This window comes from Muntiacus reevesi, chromosome 9 (genome assembly GCF_963930625.1).
Source record: "Muntiacus reevesi chromosome 9, mMunRee1.1, whole genome shotgun sequence".
Lineage (NCBI taxonomy): Eukaryota > Metazoa > Chordata > Mammalia > Artiodactyla > Cervidae > Muntiacus > Muntiacus reevesi.
In genome coordinates, this window is record NC_089257.1 from 12,927,213 (window position 1) to 12,952,615 (window position 25,403).

At 38.5% G+C, this 25,403-nt stretch overlaps 1 protein-coding gene and 1 pseudogene across 1 annotated transcript; both read right to left on the reverse strand.

Moving 5' to 3' along the window:
* Positions 1-801: 801 nt before the first annotated feature.
* Positions 802-1,761, reverse strand: LOC136174877 (olfactory receptor 8U9). The gene has a single exon (XM_065945136.1). It carries the CDS (start codon positions 1,759-1,761, stop codon positions 802-804), a length of 960 nt encoding a protein of 319 aa, XP_065801208.1.
* Positions 1,762-12,321: 10,560 nt separating this feature from the next.
* On the reverse strand, positions 12,322-13,293 carry LOC136175671 (olfactory receptor 8U1-like; annotated as a pseudogene).
* Between the last annotated feature and the right edge of the window lie 12,110 nt (positions 13,294-25,403).

The window sequence follows — 25,403 nt, forward strand, 5'->3', positions numbered from 1 at the left end:
CCTTGAAAAAATATAACAAGATCTCATAGGCTTTAAAAAAAGGAGTTCACTTAAAAATTAGTCTTCAGAGATCAGACCAGATGCCAGGCCATGTTAAATCAGTGACTCAGGTAAACTTAGGATGTAGTATTGTTCTTCTCAACAAACACAATTTGAAAAAAAAAAATAAAGACAATTTCTTTTTTTTTTTTAATTTTTATTAGTTGGAGGCTAATTACTTTACAATATTGTTTTTGCATCATCAAGGCAATTTCTTAAATGTATAAATATGGAGCAGTTTTATTAATTCATTAATTAATTTAAAATTATTTTTATTGAAGTATACTTGATTTATGGAACAGTTTTATAATGTTATATTTTCCTAAGAAACTAGCAAATCAGGGAAAGAAGTACAATGTGCATCTTTGCTCTTCACATGGGATATGATTAATGGAACTGGAGAATCCTGAACCAGGGATTTTAAAGTGATGGAAAGGCGAAACCTTCGTCCTATAATTAGTTGTATATCCAGATAATGGTTTGTTATGCAATTATTCATTTGAGAAATAAAAAAGATTGGTATAAATTCCTATGGAACAAAGAATTATTATTTTAATATAATTTCATTTGAAAATGAGAGAACTGGCAAAATTTTCTAATGGACACTTTTATATCTGAAATCTCATTCTAAGTGAAAACCTTTAGAAAATTTTATTACACAATGAACAGACATGTAGAAATCCAGTATTATGAATAGGCATTTTGGTAGCTTAAGAGAAAAAAATCAGACTGTGAGGAAAATTCTGTTTTTATTTATTTAAGTCATTTTCTTAATTTCATGAACATAAAAGCCTGGTTTCTACTCATGATGACTTTTTTCAGGGCATCTTTCACCTCCTTATTCCTAAGGCTGTAGATTAAAGGGTTCAACATGGGAATGATCACTGTATAGAAGACAGAGGCCATCTTATCTGTGTCAAGGGAATGATTAGAACTTGGCTGTAAGTACATAAAGATGAGGGTCCCATAGAATATGGTGACTGCCAGCATGTGGGAGCCACAGGTGGAAAAAGCCTTGCGTCTGCCTTCAGCGGAGCGCATCTTCAGGATGGCAGAAATAATGTACATGTAGGAGACAGAGACAACCAGAAGGGAAGAAATGAACATGAGACCAGCGCAGGCAAAAATCCATAGCTGCTTGGAGTGAGTGTCTGAGCAAGTGAGCCTGAGAAGAGGCATGTCGTCGCAGTAGAAATGATTGATGACATTGGAATGGCAGTAGGAAAGGCGAAAGGTGAGGATGGTGTGAAATAGGGCAACCAGGAAGCTGTAGCCGTAGGGGGCAGCCACAAGCTGAACGCAGATGCCAGGGGACATTACGACCCTATAGAGGAGAGGGTTACAGATGGCCACATACCGGTCATAGGCCATGGAAGCCAGCAGCAAGCACTCGGCAGTCATGAAGGCCAGGAAACAGCCCAGCTGGGCAGCACATCCATTGAAAGAGATGACATTCTGTTTGTACAAGAAATTCCCCAGCATTTTGGGTGTAATGACAGAAGAATAGCAGAAATCAACAAAAGCCAAGTTACTAAGGAAGAAGTACATTGGTGTGTCGAGTCTTGAATCTGTTCTGATGACTAGGATCAGACCCAGGTTGCCTGCTGCTGTGAAGAGGTAGATGGATAAGAACAGGACAAAGAGGGGCATCTTCAACTCCTGACGGCCTGTGAGGCCCACGAGAATAAATTCTGTCACCTGGGTGCAATTTAACTGGATCATGTGTCTTCAGTATGTCTGGGTGAAGAGAGGATAATGAAATCCAACTTAATTAAATTCAAGTCTGAATATCCTTTAAAACAATTGTTATTATCAACATGAAAAGGCTAACAGTGAAAGTGCTAGCATCCTTGAGTCTGGCGATGGGACAAGGAGTAAACAAAAAAATAAAAAAATTAAAAAAAAAACAGTAAATGAAGACATTTTATAGGAGAGACATGTTTATCTACCCAAATCAAGTGCATTTTTTGAAATTAACAGCTGAAGATAGAATTTAGTCCACACTGACTCTTTGCTCAAAGCTCTTATTTTGTTTAAAATTTAACATTATTTTTTTAAAACATTAAAGCTATTGCTTTTACCAAAAATATCCTACCATTAATAATATAAAGGAAAATGAAGCCCCTGCAGTGACATCACTCTGAGAGACTTGCATATATGATACAAACCCCACATCATTGCAGTGCTGACAGAGCAGTGAACAGCATGCTCTAGCCATCTATTCTATACTCATGACTTATTGCAGGGAGGCCACCATGGACTGCTACATAATCTTCACAAATGTGTTAATAATGCAAATGCTGAAGATGGGCAAATTCATGAAAGACTTTAGTTATCTCATGGATTGTTTATTTTTTAAAAATATAATATATATACATATATTATATATTTAAATTTTGGCTGCCCTGGTCTTCCTCGGTGCACTCAGGCTTTCTCAGCTCGCAGTGAGCAGGGCTCCCCTCTGCGCGCCCAGGCCTCCCGTCTGGCCGGTGAGCGGTGAGCAGGGCTCCCCTCTGCGGAGCCCAGGCCTCCCGTCTGGGCGGTGAGCGCTGAGCAGGGCTCCCCTCTGCGCGCCCAGGCCTCCTGTCTGGCCGGTGAGCGGTGGGCAGGGCTCCCCTCTGCGCGCCCAGGCCTCTCCTCTGGCCGGTGAGCGGTGAGCAGGGCTCCCCTCTGCGCGCCCAGGCCTCCCGTCTGGCCGGTGAGCGGTGAGCAGGGCTCCCCTCTGCGCGCCCAGGCCTCCCGTCTGGGCGGTGAGCGCTGAGCAGGGCTCCCCCTCTGCGCGCCCAGGCCTCCCGTCTGGCCTGTGAGCGCTGAGCAGGGCTCCCCTCTGCGCGCCCAGGCCTCCCGTCTGGCCGGTGAGCAGGGCTCCCCTCTGCGCGCCCAGGCCTCCCGTCTGGCCGGTGAGCAGGGCTCCCCTCTGCGCGCCCAGGCCTCCCGTCTGGGCGGTGAGCAGGGCTCCCCTCTGCGCGCCCAGGCCTCCCGTCTGGCCGGTGAGCGCTGAGCAGGGCTCCCCCTCTGCGCGCCCAGGCCTCCCGTCTGGCCTGTGAGCGCTGAGCAGGGCTCCCCTCTGCGCGCCCAGGCCTCCCGTCTGGCCTGTGAGCGGTGGGCAGGGCTCCCCTCTGAGCGCCCAGGCCTCGCGTCTGGCCGCTTTCCTTGCTGCAGACACAGGCTCCGCAGTTGTGTCCCATGGGCTCCGTTGTCCCAGGGCATGTGGGATCTTCCTGGACCAGGTATCAAACCCATGTCCCCTGCATTGGCAGGGGGATTCTTAGCCACTGGACCATGAGGGAAGTCCTATTTGCTTCTTATATTCCCATCGCATAGACAAGGAAGGGACATTGAGAGGTAAAGCAAAGGAAGTAAGCTCGGCCAGGCTGTCTGTAGCACAGGGGGTTTCAAACATGCTTTTCTGATGCAGGAGCCCACCCACTACTAGATAACTAACAAGGACCTACCTTATAATGCAGGGTAGTCTACCCAATACTCCAAAATGGCCTGTATGGAAAGAATCTACAGAAGATTGAATATATGTACCTGTATAACTGAGTCACTTGGCTGTTTAGCAGAAATTACAATATCATAAATTAATAAACATTATATTCCAATAAAAATTAAAAAGTAAATGTAAAATTTCTATTTGATTTCAGTTATTCTATTATACCTATGAGAAAAAAATTGCAATAGAGTCTCAGTAATGAGCAGTTGATTTTCTAATAACAGATAAATGTTGAAAAATGCCGTTTCATTGAGATTTATGCCAAGAAGGGCACAGCAGAAAGAACCCTGAATGAAATTGGGAGGCCTTTATTTGAATGCTCTGTCACCCTCAAAATACATTAATTTTAGCATGTCAAAAATTCAGTTTGTTCCTCATATTCCTAATTTAAAATGGTACCTATTTTATCAAAATCAAAAATAATTTTTAAGCGCGCACGTATGGTTGTTTCTACAACTTTCTATGGGAAGAAGATGATCTTTAACAGTACCGATCAACACACGAAGCAGGTCATCGGAGTGTCTAAAAGCCTAGCTAGTGGTCCCACAGATAGATGAATTCCACTTTGAAATCAGCAAGTATTTGATTGGAAGTTTGCTTTAGTAGCTCCAAGGCAGCAGCTAAGACTTAACTGTGTAGCAGCTAGAAGTGCTTCGGTATGACATTTTATCTTGTCTTAAATGCAGCACATGCATATAGTTGATAATACATTTGAAAGTCTATTATATATGATCTTTTATGATCCAACTCATGATATTTTATATTCACATTCCACTCACATCTCTTATACTGCAGTCACCACACAATAATTAGAATAACTATTTTGCAATCCTCAGTTGCAATATGAATTTCCATTTTTCCCTACTGTCTATGTGTTTTATCCTATGCTTATCTCTACAAGGTGAATGGTATTAAAGAGTTGGAAGAAAAACTCCTATTTATTCTTCAAAGCCTATCAAAACTCAACCTTTCCTAAAAAGAGATCTCTTTAAATTTCAGTTCCTCTGCTACTTACCAGTTTTCATTTTTGTGTTCTGGAAACATTTTATACATAATTTATTTTCACATCTTTTCAAATTTCTGTTTCCATATTTCTTCTTTTGATAGACTGTAAATTCCTTGGGTGTGAGCCATGAATTTTTTATTCATTTCTTAATATAGCCCCTTCTACATGCATGGTGATAATGAATTAAATATTAATTTTTGTCATACTATTTCAATTTATGCTCCCATTCATAATTCATATTTGTACTTGTATCAAATATATTAAGGGTCACAATGATGATTTAATTTTAAAGTGCTCATCTCTCATTCTGGGTAAAATGACTAGATTTGCTAAAATGGAAAAGAGAGTTTTGACGTAGTTTACAATCTAATCAATTAAGTGCCTAGCATCTAAATGTTTGAATAGATTCTATCTCAAATATTTTAAATATTTTTTTCATTCCAAACTACTAAAAAGCCATTTTATATAAGACCACATGTCTTCATAACTGAAATAAGATTAGAGGAAACATTATTTTCCCTTGTTTCCAAAATACCATCCAAAATATTTTATTCTAAAATTGATTCTATTCTAACTCATTTTAAAACTGTTCATTTTTATGCCAGTCTTTAAATATACTCTTCTAAACTATACCTGGGTAGATGGTGTTCCTATTTCTTCTCCACATAGGTCTGGGCACCAGCAAACTGCAAGGTTTTGTCACTGATGTATCCCAAGGGATCTTTTTTACTTAGAGTATGATGCAAGTAAAATAATCGGAAAGCTTTAGAGCCCACACCTGAAATGAATCCCAAGGCAGGCTGGAGATCAATTAGCATTATTATCCTGTTTTGAAGAACTTCAGGCCTACAGTACCGTCTATGATATTATTGCCCTAAGATTTTCTAGCTTTTGAATTGCTCTTATTTGTTGTTTTAATTGTTACATTGTTGTTTTTGTTCAACAAAAAGATTTAAATCTATCCTTGGAAGAAAGATAAAAATTACCTTGTGAACTTTCTAACTACATCTCTTTCAAAGAATTTGAAGAACTCCCTCAAGAAGCTATTTCTGAACATCATTGTCCTATTCTTTGAAATGTTCATGAAGTGTTCAATTCCTCTTTAGGTTGTCTCTATCCATCATTACTTGATTTCCTTGGTGACCTAGTCTAAGAGCACTCTCCCAGAGAGCTTTCTTAGCTCTTCTGTGTCAATAACAAAGTTGTACAGATAGAAAATGGTTTTAACATTTGTTTGGAAACAGTGTGTCTGCTGTAAGCTGAGTTCATAGATTTAGGCCCCAAACCCAGGGTGATGGTATTTGCAGATGGTCTTTAGGGAGGCAGGGTTGCATGATAATGAGAATGGCATCTTCATGATAGAATTAGTGGCCTTTAAGGAGAGACTCCAGCCTGCTCTCTCTCTCTTTATACATAAACACACACAACATCACACTCTTTCATACACACACAGAAGAGGCCACGTGAGCACAGTTAGACAGCAACCACATACAATCCAGGAAGAGAGTTCCTACAAAGAACTAAATTGGTGAGGACCTTGATCTTGGACTTATCAGTCTCCAAAATTATGAGAAAATAACGTTCTATTGTTAAAAAAAAAAAACACTAATTTTTATAGTATTTTGTTATGGTAGCTTGAATGGACAAAGACAGCATGTTTATGGAAACAATAATTCTCTACATTGAAAAAGTTTTTGTTGGGTTGGTGGGAGGGGGTGATGAAAGAGAAAGGAATTATGGAATTATATTTATTTTTCCAATATAGTGCAATTTCTGTTGCCTTCTCAGTAATTTATGATGTCCAGCATTTAACTGAGGATGCACCAGATAATTTAATTATATCTTCCAGAGGTTTCAAATAGATAGGAGGTGAAAAACAAAACTTCTGTTATGCATAGTGAACCTAAAAGACATAAATGAGAGGATCAGTAAGACATTTGATGCAGAAGATGATCTCCAAAGCAAGGAAAATTTGCATCCCTAAGGATGCTGGATTAATGTTGGATAACCAGATTATCCTGCATATGGTTTGTGAGGACACAGGGAGGGATTAGTCCGCTTTGTATAGTGATTTTGTATATAAATTTTACCATGTAGTTTTCTATGAAATAAATTTCCAGTGATAACTATGGACTTTAATAAAATGGCTGCTGGGGAGTGGCAGTGTTAGTATCTAACATTGTTTATACACTGCATTAACATATGTAGTTCAGTGACCAGGAAAAGCAGCAAATCCTTGCATTTTACAGCTTGACATGATCACGATTTGTCAGCATCAATCAGGATTATATGAATTATCATGAATTATACTTAGTTAATTGCATAATTATTCTGTAACTATGCCATACTTAATTTTATTTTAAGTGACAAACATATTTAATACAGTTGAAAAACTGTTCTGGCTTCATTTATGTTTTACTGTAAAATGGCTTGACTTCTACTTGGTATAGGGATGTTGGAAAATTAACTAAGTAGAAATCTGTATAAATCTCTGCATGCAAATACATTAGATTGACTTCAAATGACAATAAAGAGGAGTTATTAACTACAGCTTGTTAGTATTGGGTTTTTATAGTGCTATTTCAATATTAGTTATGTATATATCTATATGTGTGCGTATATATATATATAATCAAAGACTCTTCCCAGGAAAAGATTTATCTTCCCATTTCATAAGCTTTAGGAGAAAGAGTTCAGTTCAATTGATCAAAGTTTTGGGAAGGGGAGAGTATTTGACTAGGAGATGCATTAAGGGAATTTTTAAGGTGAAGGAACTGTTTTGCATGTTACCTAGCGGGTTGTTACTTGATTCTATGCAATTATCATAAACTCATAGAACTGTATATTGCAAAAACTAAATTATATGTAAATTAATAAAAAGTTAATGAGATTGTCAGCCAATGCCAGGAAGAAATGCACACAAATATATTTAGCTGCATTATAAATGTATACCTTAATCACAGTCAAGTTGGGGAATTTATTGTCATGAGTAACTTTGGAAAATGATTCTTTGATTAGACACTGTAAAATTACAAACAAAAGGAACTGGATATAAACTTTGCATTATGGTTTATAAATCTGTTTCTCATGGTGGTTCAAGTTAATTCTGAAAGTGCTGTACATGCATATTGGAGTTGAACAGTAATTAAATGACTTTTAAGTAGTAAAACAAGATTTCTCACTACTGGAGAGAAACTTGACAAATAAGCTTGTAAATGAGTAAAGCATACCATTGAGGCAAGAGTTTTACAGATAAATATGCAATTAGATAGTGCTCTTAGCAACTGTTCCCTGGAAAACAGTCCTCATCAACGGGATTTTCACTTGTATAGAGAAAGTTTGGGAGATTTTTGATTTTTTTTCCTCCCCAGATCTTAAATTGAAAGCCCATTAGAACCTGAAAAAAGATTTCATGCCATCTCCATGAGAAAGTGCCATTGGGACTCACTTATCTCACATTTCTTTCTGAGTTGTCACAAGAGACCAATCTGTGAGAACTTGGGAGCTGAGCCTCTGTAAATAAAGCAAATGTGTCACTACAGTTATTTAGAAACTTCTTTGTGGAATAGACCACGACAAAAATTATGACAAATGGTGATCATTGAAACCCTGAATCCCCAAAAACACATCAATAAAGTTAACTTCATTTCAATAACACATTTTAAATCAGACCCACAGGAATTTTCACAATTTCATGTTTTCCTTAACAGCATTACTAAAGCAAATTATACTTAACATTTTGAAAATCACAACTTTTTTCCAAGCAGTGCTAGTCACCTAGATCTCAAAGTTTTCAAGAGATAAGGTTTTTCTGATATTCCCTGGTGGCCCAGTGGCTAAGGTTCTGGCTTCTCACTGCTGAGCACCTGGGTTCAATCCTTGTTCAGGGAACTAAAATCTCACAAGCCATGTGGCCAAAAGCCAACAAACAAGCAAAAAAAAAAAAAAAAAAAAAAAAATTAAAATTTCTTTTTCAAATTTATGTTTTGCAATTTTCAGGCTGGTGGGAGACCTGGTAGAATTTACACCCTTATGAATGATACTACATTTAAGAAAGTTTATAATTGGAAGAATAACTGAACACTAATATTATGAGGGTTGGAGGAGATTTAGGAACAGGTCAGAAACAGCACTGGTTAGAGAGATGTCCCTTGTCAAAATAGAATTCCTATGATGCGTGTAAAAAGATTGAAAATCAGAGAGCTAGCAGGCAGCGTGGGACCATAGACTATATTTAGGCTCACAGCTTTCAGACAGTGCTGTGAAAGCAGCTTGGTCTTGGGGCAGTGACTCACGTTGCTTCTGAGTGACCTGAAGGAAGGTCTCTGGAAAAAGTATTAAGAGGAACAACTGGTCAGAGCTTCGGTTCTATCACCCCACTCCACCAGACTAATTTTAGTTATTATTGTTTACTGGGGCTTCCCAGGTGGCGCTAGTGGTAAAGAACCCACCTGCCAATGCAGGAGATGCAGAGATGCGGGTCTGATCTCAGGGTGGGGAAGATCCCCTGGAGGAGGGCATGGCAACCCACTCCAGTATTCTTGCCTGGAGAATCCCAAGGACAGAGGAACCTGGTTCGCTACAGTCCACAGGGTCGCAAAGAGTCAGACACGACTTAGCACACATGCACACATTGATATTATTATTAATAACATAAAAAGCTCTAACCAAAATAATTCTACAAAAAATAAAATCATGTTTCTAACACAACCCAACCATTTACCAATGAGAAAGCTCACATCTTAAATAGGAAATAAAGTTAGTGGTTCTATCAGAAGTCAAATTCATGCCTCCTGATATCCTTATCCATTCAGTTCGCTTTCTTTTTCCAGAGGAAAAGAAAGAAAATGAAGTCACTCAGTCAATAGAAAGTCAAGAAGTCTCAGTCTCTCTTTGAGACCCCATTGACTACAGCTTGCCAAGCTCCTATATCCTGGGGATTCTCCAGACAAGAATACTAAAGTGGGTTGCCATTCCCTTCTCCAGGGGATCTTCCTGACCCAGGGATCAAACCTGTGTTTCCTGTATTGCAGACAAATTCTTTACCATCTGAATTAGCAAGGAAGGCCCCAGAAGAAAAAGGACTCAGAACTTCATGGCTAAGAGCAAACTAGATTTGTCAACATAGCCTAAATAATTTTTCAGACTTTTGCTTTTTCAAAGACTTGTTTTTAAACTTCTGAGCCCTTTGTGATAAGAAGAGGTGCTAGAAGTACTTCATATTAAGTAGGCTGAAAAAGTTGATGAATGTTAAACAATTTTAATGTTCAACATATATGACTATCAAGAGGACTTTTCTTTCTGGAAAATTACACAAATAATATATTGCAAAAATTTATAATACCATCTTAATTTGGGTTCCCCCAAATTGATACACTGAATCAAAGATTGGTGTAAACGTGATTTGCTAAGAATTTTTCCCAAGAATAGCTATTGGATTGAATGGGAAGTGGCACCTGGTAAGAAAGTAAGCCAAGCAAAGATATAACATCAAAGTCCCCATGATAAGAATTTTGGTTAGATTCCAGGGAAGAATTCTGGAGAGAGATAGCTCAAGTTGATCTGAGTGGGCAAAGGAGCTTGAATATATACAGCTGACCCTGAACAACCCGTACCTCATAAATGTATGGATTAATCTGTGTATAACTTAGCACTGGCCTGCTCTATCAATGATTCCTCCCCTCATCATTGGATTAAAACAATCAGAGACTTTGTAGTACTGTAATATTTTTACTAAGGGAAAATTATTCTCATGTAGGTAGACCTGTGCAGTTCAAACTTGCAATGTCCAAGGGCTACATGTCTACTCCTGTGCCCATATCAATCATTGGCTAAGGGCTATCCCCATGGGATGTAAATTTCCAGTTGCTTCTGTCTTACCTGACAAGCAGGTATAACAGTTTCAGGAAACCTGATGCAGTTCTCCAATAAAGAAATATAGGCACTCTTAAGACAGAAAAGCCACCAGCTGAATACAGATATGGTAAAGAGATCGTTTGAGGCAATGGCTATCAGAGTGGAGCTCTGGACAAGCAACATCTAGATAACTTGGTATTGGTTTGCAAACATGAGAGTTTCCCGGGTGAAATCTGAAACTAGACAAGCATTCATGGAGGGCGGGGTGAAACGAAAGAAGCAGATCATCCCATATTGGTCAGTGGCGATTTTAAATAGCAAGGGAATATACCTGAGTCTTGGTTTGGGTGGCTATAAAATGAGTAAATCTCTACAAAGACCCCCTGGACTCTTAAAAGTTCATATAGAAGACTTATGGGTTCACTCATGCAGACCATCCAGATGGTTTCAACACCTCAGGCTCTCCAGGCTGCATCCTTGGCAATGGCTCCTGCCATGGAAGCGACAGGCAGAAAAGGCAAAAGCATGGAGGGAGGGATTGATAGTGAGGACCCTCTGATTGTCCAGGTGCAGATCAAGAGTCAACCAAAGGTCACATCCTCCCAGTGACCTCATTCAGCACTTGGAAACTATAAGTAACTGTTGAAAATGCAATTTTTTTTCTTGCTCTGTATCAGACCTACTGACTTATAAACGCTGATCCAGCAATATGTGTTCTAACAAACCCTCCAGATGTCATTAAGGAGAAAGGTACTAATTATACCAATCAAAAGGCATATATATTTAGTTACTTAAAAAAGGCAAAATCCAACTATTGGCTGTCTAAAAGAGACACAATTTTTACTCAGTTTTTGCCACTGCGAATGCAGGAGACATGGGTTCAATCTCTGTTCCAGGAAGATTCCACATGCCTCAAGGCAACTATGTCTGTGCATTACAGCTTCTGATACTGCACTCAGGAGCCAGAACTCTGTAACAAGAGAAGTCACACAGTGAGAAGCCTGGATACTGTAGCTAGAGAGTAGCACCACTCACCACACCAAGCACGCAGGAGGCGTTAGTAACGCCATTCACCAGTCTGACCAGGATGAAGTCTGCAGTTCTTAGGAAACAAGTGTTGAGGGCAGACTCTCTCAGCATTGAAACTTAGCATAATTGAAGCACTGAAACTTAGTATAATTGCTTTGTGTGTGACGGATTTTTCATGTCCAATATAGTTTATGTAGCAGCATCCACACCCTTGGAGCAGGAGATGGCAATCCACTTCAATACTCTTGCCTGGAGAATTCCATGGACGGAGAAGCCTGGGAGGTTATGGTCCATGGGGTCACAAAGAGTCGGACACGACTGAGTGACTAACACATCCACACCCTTGGCTGTCTACCTAGCAAGGCTACTCGTTTACACCACCTTGTCATGTTGAAAATCAATAATATTTCCAGGCATTGTCAAATAGCCCCTGGGTGAAAAACCAATTCAGACTGAAATCACTGATATACAGTTGTCTCTAATTAGTGTTTAATTCAGAATACATTACAAAAGCATTCTAAGATACATTATTAAAGCATTCTTATAATTTTAAACTGAGTATTAAAGGGAACTCAGTTTTGTCTACCTTTGGCCTATATCTAGTTATGTTGATATCAGATGAAATGAATTTTTATAAATATATAAATGTATATACTTTTATGTGTAAATATATATATGCATATATAAAATTTGAGAAATGGCATGTAAGTTTCTATGATACTTTCCACATATAAGTTAACGATTCTAAGTCATTTGATTACAAAGAGTTCAGAGAATGAATTTATTTTAGTTTGAAGAAATCTTTATTGAACATCAAATAAAGTCAAGTCATTTGACTAGTTTTTCATAGTTAACTAAAAAAAAAAAAAAATGTACCATGAGAGAAAGTCCACTTTCATTTATTCAAATCATTTTTTAGATGTTGTGAACACAGAGCTTGGTTTTTATTGGTGATGACTTTTTTCAGGGCATTTTTTACATCCTTATTTATGAGGCTGTAAATTACAGGGTTCAACATGGGAATGTTCACTGTATAGAAGACAGAGGCCATCTTATCTGTGTCAAGAGAATGCTGAGAACTTGGTTGTAAGTACATAAAGATGAGGGTCCCGTAGAATATGGTGACTGCAAGCATGTGGGAGCTACATGTGGAGAAGGCTTTGCGTCTTCCCTCAGCTGAGCGCATTCTCAGGATGGTAGAAATAATAAACATGTAGGAGATAAAGACAATCAGAACAGAGGAGATGAAAGTAACACCAGCACAGGCCAAAATCCATCGCTGTTTGGAACGTGTATCTGAGCAAGTGAGCCTGAGAAGAGGCATGTCGTCACAGTAGAAATGGTTGATGGTGTTCGAGTGGCAATAGGAGAGACGAAAAGTGAAGATGGTGTGAAACAGCGCCATCAGAAAGCCATAGCTGTAGGGGACAGCTACGAGCTGAATACAGACTCCTCGGGACATTGAGGCCATATAGAGGAGAGGGCTACAAACGGCTACGCATCGATCATAGTCCATGGAAGCCAGCAGCAAGCACTCGGATACCATGAAGGTGAGGAAACAGCCTAACTGGGCAGCACATGAGTTGAAAGAAATAACATTTTGCTTGTACAAGAAATTTCCAAGCATTTTGGGTGTAACAACAGAAGCATAACAGAAATCAACAAAGGCCAGGTTACTAAGGAAGAAGTACATTGGCGTGTGGAGTCTTGAATCTGTTCTGATGACAAGGATCAGACCCAGGTTGCCTGCTACTGTGAAGAGGTAGATGGATAAGAACAGGACAAAGAGGGGCATCTTCAACTCCTCTTGATCCGTGAGGCCCACGAGAATAAACTCCTTTACCTGAGTGCAGTTGATTTATGCCATATCTCTTCCAGACATCTGCATGAGGAAGTAGGAAAAAAAGAGTTAAATTCAAGTTGCCATTATATAAGTGGTATTTTTATGCTTTGATATCTTGTAAGGAGATGTAATGCTCAGAATTCTCCAAGACAGGCTTCAGCAATACGTGAACCGAGAACTTCCAGATGTTCAAGCTGGTTTTAGAAAAGGCAGAGGAACCAGATTTCAAATTGCCAACATCCACTGGATCATCGAAAAAGCAAGAGAGTTCCAGAAAAACATCTACTTCTGCTTTATGGACTACACCAAAGCCTTTGACTGTGTGGATCACTATCCGTGGAAAATTCTGAACGAGATGGGAATACCAGACCACCTGACCTGCCTCTTGAGAAACCTGTATGCAGGTCAGGAAGCAAGAGTGAGAACTGGACATGGAACAACAGACTGGTTCCAAATAGGAAAAGGAGTACATCAAGGCTGTATATTGTCACCCTGCTTATTTAACTTATATTCAGAGTGCATCATGAGAAATGCTGGCCTGGAAGAAGCACAAGCTGGAATCAAGATTGCCAGGAGAAATATCAATAACCTTAGATATGCTGATGACACCACCCTTATGGCAGAGAGTGAAGAGGAACTGAAAAGCCTCTTGATGAAAGTAAAAGAGGAGAGTGAAAAAGTTGGCTTAAAGCTTAGCACTCAGAAAACTAAGATCGTGGCATCTGGTCCCATCACCTCATGGAAAATAGATGGGGAAACAGTGGAAGCATTGTCAGACTTTATTTTTGGGGGCTCCAAAATCACTGTGGATGATGACTACAGCCATGAAATTAAAAGACGCTTACTCCTTGGAAGGAAAGTTATGACCAACCTAGACAGAATATTAAAAAGCAGAGACATAAGTTTGCCAACAAATATCTGTCTGGTCAAGGCTATGGTTTTTCTAGTGGTCATGTATGGATGTGAGAGTTGGACTGTGAAGAAAGCTGAGTGCCAAAAAATTGATGATTTTGAACTATAGTGTTAGAGAAGACCCTTGAGAGTCCTTTGGACTGCAAGGAGATCCAACCAGTCCATCCTGAAGGAGATCAGTCCTGGGTGTTCATTGGAAGGACTGATGCTGAAGCTGAAACTTCAATACTTTGGCTACCTCATGAGAAGAGTTGACTCATTGGAAAAGACCCTGATGCTGGGAGGGATTGGGGGTAGGAGGAGAAGGGGATGGTAGAGGATGAGATGCCTGGATGGCATCACCGACTCGATGGACATGAGTCTGAGTGAACTCCGAGAGTTTGTGATGGACAGGGAGGCCTGGCGTGCTGTGATTCATGGGGTCGCAAAGAGTCGCACACAACTGAGTGACTGAACTGAACTGAACTGAACTGAACTGAGGAGATGTAATGCTAACATATAATTAGCATACAGGGATTCTGGGAATGGGATAGAGAGCTCAGTTCAGTTTAGTTCAGTTCAGTCACTCAGTCCTATCCAACTCTTTGCGACCCCATGAATCTTAGCATGCCAGGCCTCCTTGTCCATCTCCAACTCCAGGAGTTTACTCAAACTCGTGTCCATCAAGTCGGTGATGCCATCCAGGCATCTCATCCTCTGTCATCCCCTTCTCCTCCTGCCCCCAGTCCCTCCCAGCATCAGGGTCTTTTCCAATGAGTCAACTCTTCGCATGGGATGGAGAGTAGAAGCAGATAAATGTGGGAAAGGCATAGCTCTCTTCTCCTGGATTCATTGTTTATACAGAAATGGGAGCTGTGGAACAGCCTGGTTTCTGTTGAAAGTTCCTGAACATTGAGCTATCTGCAACTTTAATCTGACTTATTAAAATGTTCAGCCATTCTTTAAAGTCTTTGGTGAATTCGCTACAGTATTGCTTCTGCTTTATGTTTATGTTTTTTTTTTTTTTTTTGGCCTCGAGTCAAGTGGTATCTTACCTAATTAATCTGTTCTATATCATTGTATCCAGTTATTGCTCAGACTCTCAGTCATGTCTGAATCCTTGTGATCCAGTGGACTATCTGAAGCCTGCCAGTCTCCTCTATCCATGTGATTCTCCCAGCGAGAATACTGGAGGGGATTGCTATTTCCTTCTCCAGGGGATCTTCCCAACCCAGGGACAGAACCACTTCTCTTGAGTTTCCTTCATTGGCAGGTAGATTCCTTACCACCAGCGCCCTCTGGGTTCCGGTACTCCCTGCACTGAAAGGCAAAGTCTTAACCACTGGAAGTCCATGGCTATTATGTTTTTATTGAGAAGCTGTTAGCACTAATAGCATAAAGGAAATATTCTGCAGTGGCACTTGTCTTTGATGTATCTGTCATTGCACCTGTGCAGACAGAACTCCATGTTATTCCAAGGCTGGCAGAAACATAGTTCTGCATTTTGTTTTCCTTTAATAATTTATCACTAAAAAGTCACTATCAATTACAGACTCTCTTCGTAGTTATGTTAATAATGCCAATACTGAAAATAGGTATGTATGGAAGCTACAATGAAGAGTTTATTTACTTCATTTGTTTTACCAAAACTTTAGACCTAAAATCATATCATTATGCTCACTCTGCATATGAAGAAGAGTAGATCAAAACAAGCTTCCCAAACAAAATCAGCAGGCTGATCTGAATATGATTAGTTGTCCTTCAAATCTGTGTGTTTCTGACTTGAGTCTACACCTTATTATTATGCTATCACTATAGTATATCTTATTAGATCTATTGTAAGAAGCAAATTATTTCCAGATATTTTTGCTATAATATTGCACATTTTTATCTCTAAAGCAGGAATTTACATGATCAAATGAAATGAAAATAATTTGCATATTAAACAACAAATATAATTATTTAGTAAATAAAAAAAGGAAAGGAAAAGAGACAAAATAATGTTTTTGTTCATTGAACTGCCCAGACCAAGCCACTTCTCTAGACTACTAGGTTTCCGACTTAAACTTTTTGACTACAAATCACAGAAATAAATACCTTTTACATGATGATGTAGAGCTAACAATTACATCTAGAATAATACTCATTGCCTGGCATCACTTACCTTGCATGGTCCTTTGTGTTGTATTGTAATCTGTTCTATTTTATTTTGTCCAAATTATACAGGCCAAGAGTCTAAAAACTGAGTTCATTATATGAGGCCGTTACAAGCACAATATTGAAAACTATAATCTACCCATCCCCACCATCACCATTTTCACAAACACAGATAAGCAACTTATCGATAAACAGATCTAGGCTACACCTCCCACTCTGATCTAAACCCAAGACTGTGCACATCCTATCCTTAATGTTTGTCTTGATTATGTCTAACTGCTGCTGCTTTAGGAGCCTATTTCAGTTCACTCATTCCCTCATTCAAGAATATATGTTGAGAATTATTAATTTCCAAATACTACTTAGATTCTGAAAGAAACGACAGTAGACTAGACCAGAAGGGGGGAAAAAAAAACCTTATTCACATTTTTTTAATTTTTCTGGCCTCTTTTCCTCTCACTCATCTTTCCCTCCTTCCAAAACACAAAACTTTGTGACATTTATACATAGATATCATTTTGCTGTCTATCAAAAGTAAGGTGTGAATTACATTTTAAAACATATGTGATGTTTCATAATCTTGTCCCAGGATAGTCTTATTGTTCGGATTCCATTCAACTCTCCCAACCAGTAAGGGATGCCCCCTGGCCTCTTTGTCAATAGAAACACGATTTGCCATGCTTCTTTTCCATTGTCTTTGCCATTCCTAGTAAACCTCCCCACAGGAAAAATATACAAAGGGAAACCTGTTTAATTATCACCTCTTCTTTGAAGTTGCTTCCCAAGTTTAGTTAATATATTTCATATTTGTGTTGTAAAATCCGTTCAGACATACTCCATTTATATTTTCTCTTGCATTTACAAAACCAAAATGTTTCTATAACATTTTCATTAATGGAGTTTTGATACTTTGTGTTTGACAACCTTGTTCTCTGTGCTTTTGCTTTTGTTATTTTTTTAAAATCATTTTTCAGGGAAGTCTATTCTAAATGTTAGGTAAATTGTTAGTCTCTCAGTTGTGTCTGACTCTTTGCGACCCCATGGACTGTAGCCTGCCAGCTTCCTCTGTTCATGGGATTTCCCAGACACGGATACTGGAGTGGAGGGCCATTTCTTCCTCCAGAGGAACTTCCTGACCAAGGGATCAATCAAACTCAGGTCTCCTGCATTGGCAGGCCAATTCTTTTACCACTGAACCACAAGAGTAACAGGAAACTAAATCTTATCTGGATTAATTAAAGATTTATACCATGCTAATTGTATTTAACCATTTCTTCCCCTTATTCTTAAGTTATATCCTTCATTTTGGAGTATATCTCTAAGCACATAATGATGACATTTATCTGATATAATCCTTCCAACATAGAAAGCATAGTTTTGACATAGATGGCAATGTGGTCAATCATGCGCCTGCTTTTTTCAAATCTCCTCATAGAGTCTAAACTGTAATTTTTATTTTTTAATAATAAATATATACACATATATAAGAGCAATATAAGTCATTAATTTGCAATTTGAATGCATTAAAACATATTTACTGACTCCATATTATTAAATATCTTTCTGTGTTTTGAGGTGACATCAAATAAAAGTCAGAGTTCAGACATCAGGGAGTAAAGACAGGAAGAGAACAGTCAAGCCTGTTCAGAATAGTGAGCTGCTGTGTAATAACCTAATGGAGCTCAGTGTGGTGCACCAAAACATATATGAGAGGAGGCCTGAAACCTAGAAGATTTGAGGAGGGGAAGGTTAAGGGATGATTTCCCAGGATATGCATGTCAAAATTAACAAGGAAGGATTTAAGACAAGGGAAGTTTCAAGCAGAGAATATGTAAAAAAGCAACTAATGTTCAGTTCAGTTCAGTCGCTCAGTCGTGTCTGACTCTTTGAGACCCCATGGACTGCAACACGCAAGGCCTCCCTGTCCATCACCAACACCCAGAGTTTACTCAGACTCATGTCCATTGAGTCAGTGAAAGCATCCAACCAACTCATCCTCTGTCATCCCGTTTCTGCCTTTCAATCTTTCCCAGCATCAAGGTCTTTTCAAATGAGTCAGTTCTTTGCATCCGGTAGACAAAGTATTGGCGTTTCAGCTTCAACATCAGTCCTTCCAATGAATATTCAGAACTGATTTCCTTTAGGATGAACTGGTTGGATCTCCTTGCAGTCTAAGGGACAACAAGAGTCTTCTCCAACACCACAGTTCAAAAGCATCAATTCTTCCATGCTCAGCTTCTAGTTAAGCTTAGGTGCTCAAGAACTAGTTAAGTACATGCATAATTTCTACAAATTCTAGACATATACATACATCATGCTTATTCGACCTTATCTTCTAGACGTGGTTCTGTCTTTAATTAGCTACATGAGCTTGGGAAACTCACTTGAACTTTTTGAAGTTTAATTTATTCATGTATATAAGTTGAACCAGTCAATCTTCAAGGAAATCAACCTTTAATACTCATGGGAAGGACTGATGCTGAAGCTAAAGCTCTGATATTATGGCCACCTGATGTGAAGAGCTGACTTGTTGGAAAAAACCCTGATGCTGGGAAAGATTGAAGGCAGGAGTAGATGAGACGTTTAGATAGCATCACCAACTCAGTGGACATGAATTTGAGCAAACTCCAGGAGATAGTGAAGGATACGGGGGCCTGGCATGCTGCAGTCATGGGGTCACAAAGGGTCATTCACCACTTAGTGAGTGAACAACTCACAACCACAATATATATTTTAAAAGGCACTAAACTAAGTTATCTCTTCACTTCCTTCTAGTTCTTTAATTGTTCACTTGAAAACTAGATGTTTTTGATACTTTCACCAAAACTAATATAAATACAGATAAAGCATTATCTTTAGGTTACAAAATGTATTTCAAATTGTTTTACTATAGCCTAGTGTGTTAATATTATGCTCTTTAATTTTTAAGATTGTTACCTTGAGATGTGAACTATTGCACATCTATGAGTCATAGCCCGACATTTTGAAATGCGTCATTCTTCTAACCTACCTGAGTCGAGGCCGCACCAATTTCTCCTCCTAATGGTTTGGGTAACAGATGACTGCATGCTTTTGTCAGTATCTCTGTCCCAAAGGAGTTTACCTCAGAGCATAATGTAAGTGAGATCATCAGAAAAATTACAGTCTTGCTCCACTGGCATGCGAAGGCTAACTGAAGATTTAATAACATAAGTCGCTGTTTTTGAAGAAGTGCATATCTACAGCTAAAAATTTCACTGAAATATCTAAGGTGTTGTTCACTCACTCAATCATATCCAACTCTGTGACTCCATGAACTGCAGCATGTCAGGCTTCCCTGTCCTTCACCATCTCCTGGAGCTTGCTCAAACTCATGCCCATTTAGTCGGTGATGCCATCCAATCATCTCATCCTCTGTCATCCCCTTCTTCTCTTGCCTGCAATCTTCCCAGCATCCAGGACTTTTCCAATGAGCTGGATATTCACACCAGGTGGCCAAAGTGTTGGATGCAGATATAAATACTACTGCTTCTGGAACTGAAGTATCAGAGCAAGACAATGCTAACAGAGGGGCGGTATCACAGTAAAAATGATTGATTACACTGAGAGAGCAATAAGCCATTGAGAATACAGAAAAGGAAGTCACAATCGATGTGGAAAAGCCATAGAGGTATGTGAGGGAGACCAGCAAAAAGCAGATCCTCCGAGACACCACCACCATGTAGAGCAGGGGGTTACAGATGGCCACATAGCGGTCATAGGCCATCACAGCCAACATGAAAATTTCAGCTACGATGAAAACCAAGAACCCCCCTAGCTGAATGGCACACTCATAGTAGGAGGTGGTGTGCTTCTTTACTAAGAAGTTGATCAGCATTTTAGGAGCAATGACAGTTGAATTGCCAAGATTGACGATGGCCAAGTGCCTGAGGAAGAAATACATGGGGGTCTGAAGTCGAGAGTCCACACTGGTGAGGGTGATGATGCTTAGGTTGCCTGTCACGGTCAGCCCACAGATGACCAGGAAGACAAAGAAGAGTGGGATCTGGAGGTCTGGACGTTCTGAGACTCCTGTGAGAATAAACTCAGTGACTCGAGTGAAATTTCCATTAGCCATGTATGAGTTTGGAGAGTCATCTCTTTGAGCAAGAAGGGAGAAATGATTACAGTTTTTAAAAATCGTATTTCCTAGGATTGCCAGTAGATGGCACGGGCAATGCCTAGGGTGAGATTTCCAAGAATCATGCTTTCAAATTATACCAGCTCCTCTATTTCTGCTGAAATTTAATGTGTTGCTGGCTACATACATTTTTTAAATGACAAAAAAAAAAATAATTTAATTGAACCACTTTAAATCAGTAATATTATATCCATCCTCTAAATTTCTCTTTCAAAATTCCACATTTTATTATTTGCCAGTTTCAATAATACTTTGCCATTCTACACACTCCTACTTCCTTAGGTCAAGCTTTCATTAACACTGTCATTGATGACTATATCATTTTGATCTCCATGTCTTTGGCTGATAGACAAATAACAGTCTTTAATACTTTTTTAGTAGTCAAATTTGTAATCTGTGATATATTTTTAGAATAATTGAAAAAAAAAAGATTTAGCTTCATATTCAATGCATTCCACATTCAGGTCTGCATCACCTTTCTACTTTAACATCACCTCACTCAGCATACACTCAGCCCAACTTTTTTTTTTCTTCCTCTTGCCCTCTGTATCCCTGCTGATATTCAAAATTACCAGTTGAACTAACAACAACCTAAAAAATAAACATTTCTTCCTAGGTTCTATTTTCTTATTAAGATACTACAGAGTTTCTCTCCTGTTAAACCAAGAAACTAGACTCATCCAAAAATGGGTTTAAGGATGGAAGGCGATACTGCGCTTTGTGGAGCCAGCTCTACTGCTTTTTCCTAGATGACATTGTCTGCTGTTTCTCTACCGTGTCCCATTCAGCTTTCAGGCCTTTTCCTCTCTCACAGAGAAAACCAAGTGCTGCCTGATCTGCTTTCACGGGTTTTCTTGTAGAATGTGAGACACGCTGAATTAGGCAAAGGAATTCAAACATCTGCTACCAATCACCATTTTGAAGTCTTCAGTTCTGCTAAGAATTAGTCTAACACTTATTGAGTGTATCTTCATTTTCAGTGTCTTTTATTATTTTCTTTTAAATTTCCAGGTTATTTTACCCTACCCATTCATTTTTAATTTTAATTTTCTCCTTAAGAGTATATAATATGAGATCTGTTCCATTAAAAGATTTATGGTTGAATAGACTAGCATTCTTAATTATAGGCACAATGCTGCTCCTCTCTAGAACTTATTCATCTTCCATTACTGAAATTTGATATCTGTTGATTAGCAGTTCTTCATATGGTCCAACTTACAACTTCTGGGTACTTATCAAAAAGAATTGCTATAAGGATCTTAAAGAGATAGTGATACTCTGCCCATTCTTCTTATTTTGTGAAGGATATCTTTGGTCATTCTTGACCATTCTGATGCAACATTTATATGCTTCTATTTAGGGCCAACCATTAGAGCACACAGGATACAAAAAGTATGCAAAGATGTAACTGATATTTCAGTCTTCAGACCTGGTGGTAAGAGTGAGGAACTACTTGAGGTCCATGGCTTTCTCCTTAACTCTTAAAAAAGTATTCTATGCATTTATTAGTTTACTCAATCAGTTAGTAAAGTCTTTCCTGAAAAAACAACAACAACAACAACAAAAAACCAAGTAGCAAGCAACCCTTAGGGAAAACAAACAACTGAAAATTCTCCAAGTTCATGTGTGGGAATTGATTCTCATATATAAGAATATACATATCCTTATATTAAGATTATTTTCAGTTTATAAAATGTTTCATGGGTAATACATATCTTAAAGTATTTTTTCAAATATTGCATTGGATATATTTATAGAAAATTCAAATATTTTATGAGACAGGCACTAAAAAGTATTTGTCATTGATCTGAAATTTAAATGCAACTGAACATCTTATATTTCATCTGGACATTCTAACCTTCCTGGATTTTAATAGATTAGATTTCTCATGATTTTTTCAGATATATCTAACTCCCTCTGCACTTAAAATACCCAAATCTAACTTTCAGCTTTCATAAATAAAATAGATATACGACATCTAGTCGGTTCATTGGTAATGCCCTGACACTACCACAGTATTCCAGGGAAACAAGTTAACAACAACAGAAAATAATAATAATGGAATTTTTGTGGTTAAAGAATATCCGTCAGTGTCCATAAAAGTATTCATAGTCAGAATCTAAGAAGCAAAGGAAATTACCAATGTCAAGGTGATAATCAAAACCAACAATTTCTGTCTACTCACGTTAATGAAGAATTGGATTTTCTCTTCTCATATTTCTCTGACTTTGCTTTGAGTAGAGAGAATTTATGCTTTTCCTCTCTCTTTGTGATATTTCCTGAGGAAGTATCAATAGCATGTGACTTATTCAAATGATTTTGCTTAAATCTCCTGAGAGATTTAAAAAAGATTGCCTGGGTGCCTGCCTATCCTCCAGGATATCCTGCCTATTCTCTAGTGAAAAGTTGTAAGGAATAATTTAAAGAAAGGAAGAAAACAGCATAATGATCTTTACAGTTCCATGGAGACCCGCACGACATAAAAGTATTCAATTACTGACACAGAGTCAATGGTCAGAATAACAATGAAAAAGACTAAAGTGCTTTATTTCTGCAAAATTGGAAGTTTCAATAGTCATGATAAAATTGCAAATTAATCACTACCATTGCATATTTTTTTTTTCTATTTATTATTCCAGTAAAAATATGTCATGAGTGCTGCATTAAAAATATACCATTTAACCTATGTGAGGAGGATATTACTATTCCCAAGTTCAGAGGACGCTGCACTCAGATAAACCATGTGATTTGACCAAAGGTGTGTAATTGATGATTAGAAGATGTGAAATTAAAGCCTGTCTTTAAATGAATGAAATATATGCATTTTCTTTTCATATGAAAAACACATAGCAATTATTGTGATGCAATGTGTTGCAATAATAGTTCTCTAAATCATAGTGTTTCCTGAGCTGAGATTTACCACTTTTTTTTTTTGCATAATGTTCACATAACCTTATAGAAGATAAAATCTAATACAAGGAAATATATTCCCTCTCATAACGTTTAACCTATGTTCTCTTCTTCTATGAATTCCTTTTGCTTTAGAATTGAGGAAAATTTGCATTCAGTAAAAGAAGGTGTTAAATTGTACAAACGGGTAAATTTGGAAAATGTGCCATTTGTTCCTAATACCTAATACATTTCAACACCACAGACATTTCCCTGATACTTTATAACCCCCCTTCTTGGCTCCTCCCATCATAAAGGCAATTTCCCTCAGAACTTAACTTCCCAAACAGCACGCTCTCACCTACAGCAAATGCTGCTCTGGTTTCTATCCCTACTCTCATTTTCCCTGTTTCTGAATTTCACATAAGTGAAACCACGCAATAAATATTCTTAGCTCTATCTTGCACTCAGCTTAATTATTTTGAAATTCAGCTGTGCTGGGTTTATATGGATGCATAACAGTCCTCTGCATACATATATCCCATCTTACTAGTTCTTCTACCAATAGATATTTGAGTTTGGGTTTATTATAAAATATCTTGTATAAACACCCTTATAAAAGCATATGTGTGTATCTATGTATTATTTTTTACTAGTTATAGATCTAAGAGGCAATTACTGTAACATAAGCAGCTGCATTTTTAACTTTATAAGAACCTGCTAACTTTCTGAACTTATGGTAACATTTTACATTACCAAAAGCCATGTATGGGGATTCAATTTGCCTCATCTCCTTGACAATATTTGATGCAAACATTTTAAAAATAACTTATAAATGGAATTGGGATAAAATAATCCATTGCGAGTTGAATTTTCATTTACTTGGTGGCTAGTGAAAGTGGACACTTTTCTATGTACTTTGTTATTCATATACCCACATCTTACAGTTCTAAAATTTGCCCATTTTAGTTGTTTTCTTCTTTTTATTGATTGTTTGAATACTAAAAGTTTGCTAGATAAAACTACTTTTTCAGATTTTTTTTTCCCCTAGACTCTCTTGCTTCTGATGTTTCTGTTTAGTTCTGTCTCAGGTTGCTACAGTGATGCAAAGCAGAGCTGTGTGGCCAGCAGGAAGGGCAGAAACCCTCGCCCCCAAAAAGTTCCAAACAAAGCAGTTTGGGATGCAGGAGATGAAGTGGGTAGGAGAGGCCATAAAACTGATAAAACTGCAAGCTAAGGCACGTAGAGGAACATTCTGAAGACAGGAAAGGAAGCAGGAAATCTGAGAATCTCTCTGTTATCACTTCAAAAGAAAGAAAGAAAAGAAAGTGAAGTCGGTCAGTCGTGTCCGACTCTTTGCGACCCCGTGGACTAATGCCCAACAGGCTCCTCCGTCCATGGGATTCTTCAGGCAAGAGGACTGGAGTGGGTTGCCATTTCCTTCTCCAGGGGATCTTCCCAACCCAGAGATCGAACCCAGGTCTCCTGCAATGCAGGCAGGCAGACGCTTTACTCTCTAAGACACGAGGGAAGCCCCAAGAATACTGGAGTCGATTGCTCTGCCCTCCTCCAGGGGATCTTCCCAACCCAGGAATCAAAACTCAGATCTCTCACATTGCAGGCAGATTCTTTACCATCTGAGCCACCAGGGAAGCCCTATCACTTCAAACATTACTCTAATTTTGTTGTATTGAATATGCGTGTGTTAGGAAATCTGGAGTCTATTTTGGACATGGTGACACTCTGCTCTGAAGGCGTCTGAATATTTTCATCTTCTTAAGTGAGTTGATTTTATTTGTTCTTTTTCTTTTTCAGAATTAACAAGGTTTGTGTTAAACTACTGACTCTACCTCATGGGTGATTTCATAAATACTAGTTCATATTTTAGCCTTGTCTGGGGTACTAGAATTGCCCCCCACATGCATCAGGATAAGTGAACTGGAAAATTCATCCAAAGAATAAGGATCTGACTTTCATTGGCTCTTTTTTCCCTTCAATTCAACCCCCAAATTCTGTGACTATTGACTCAAATATTTTT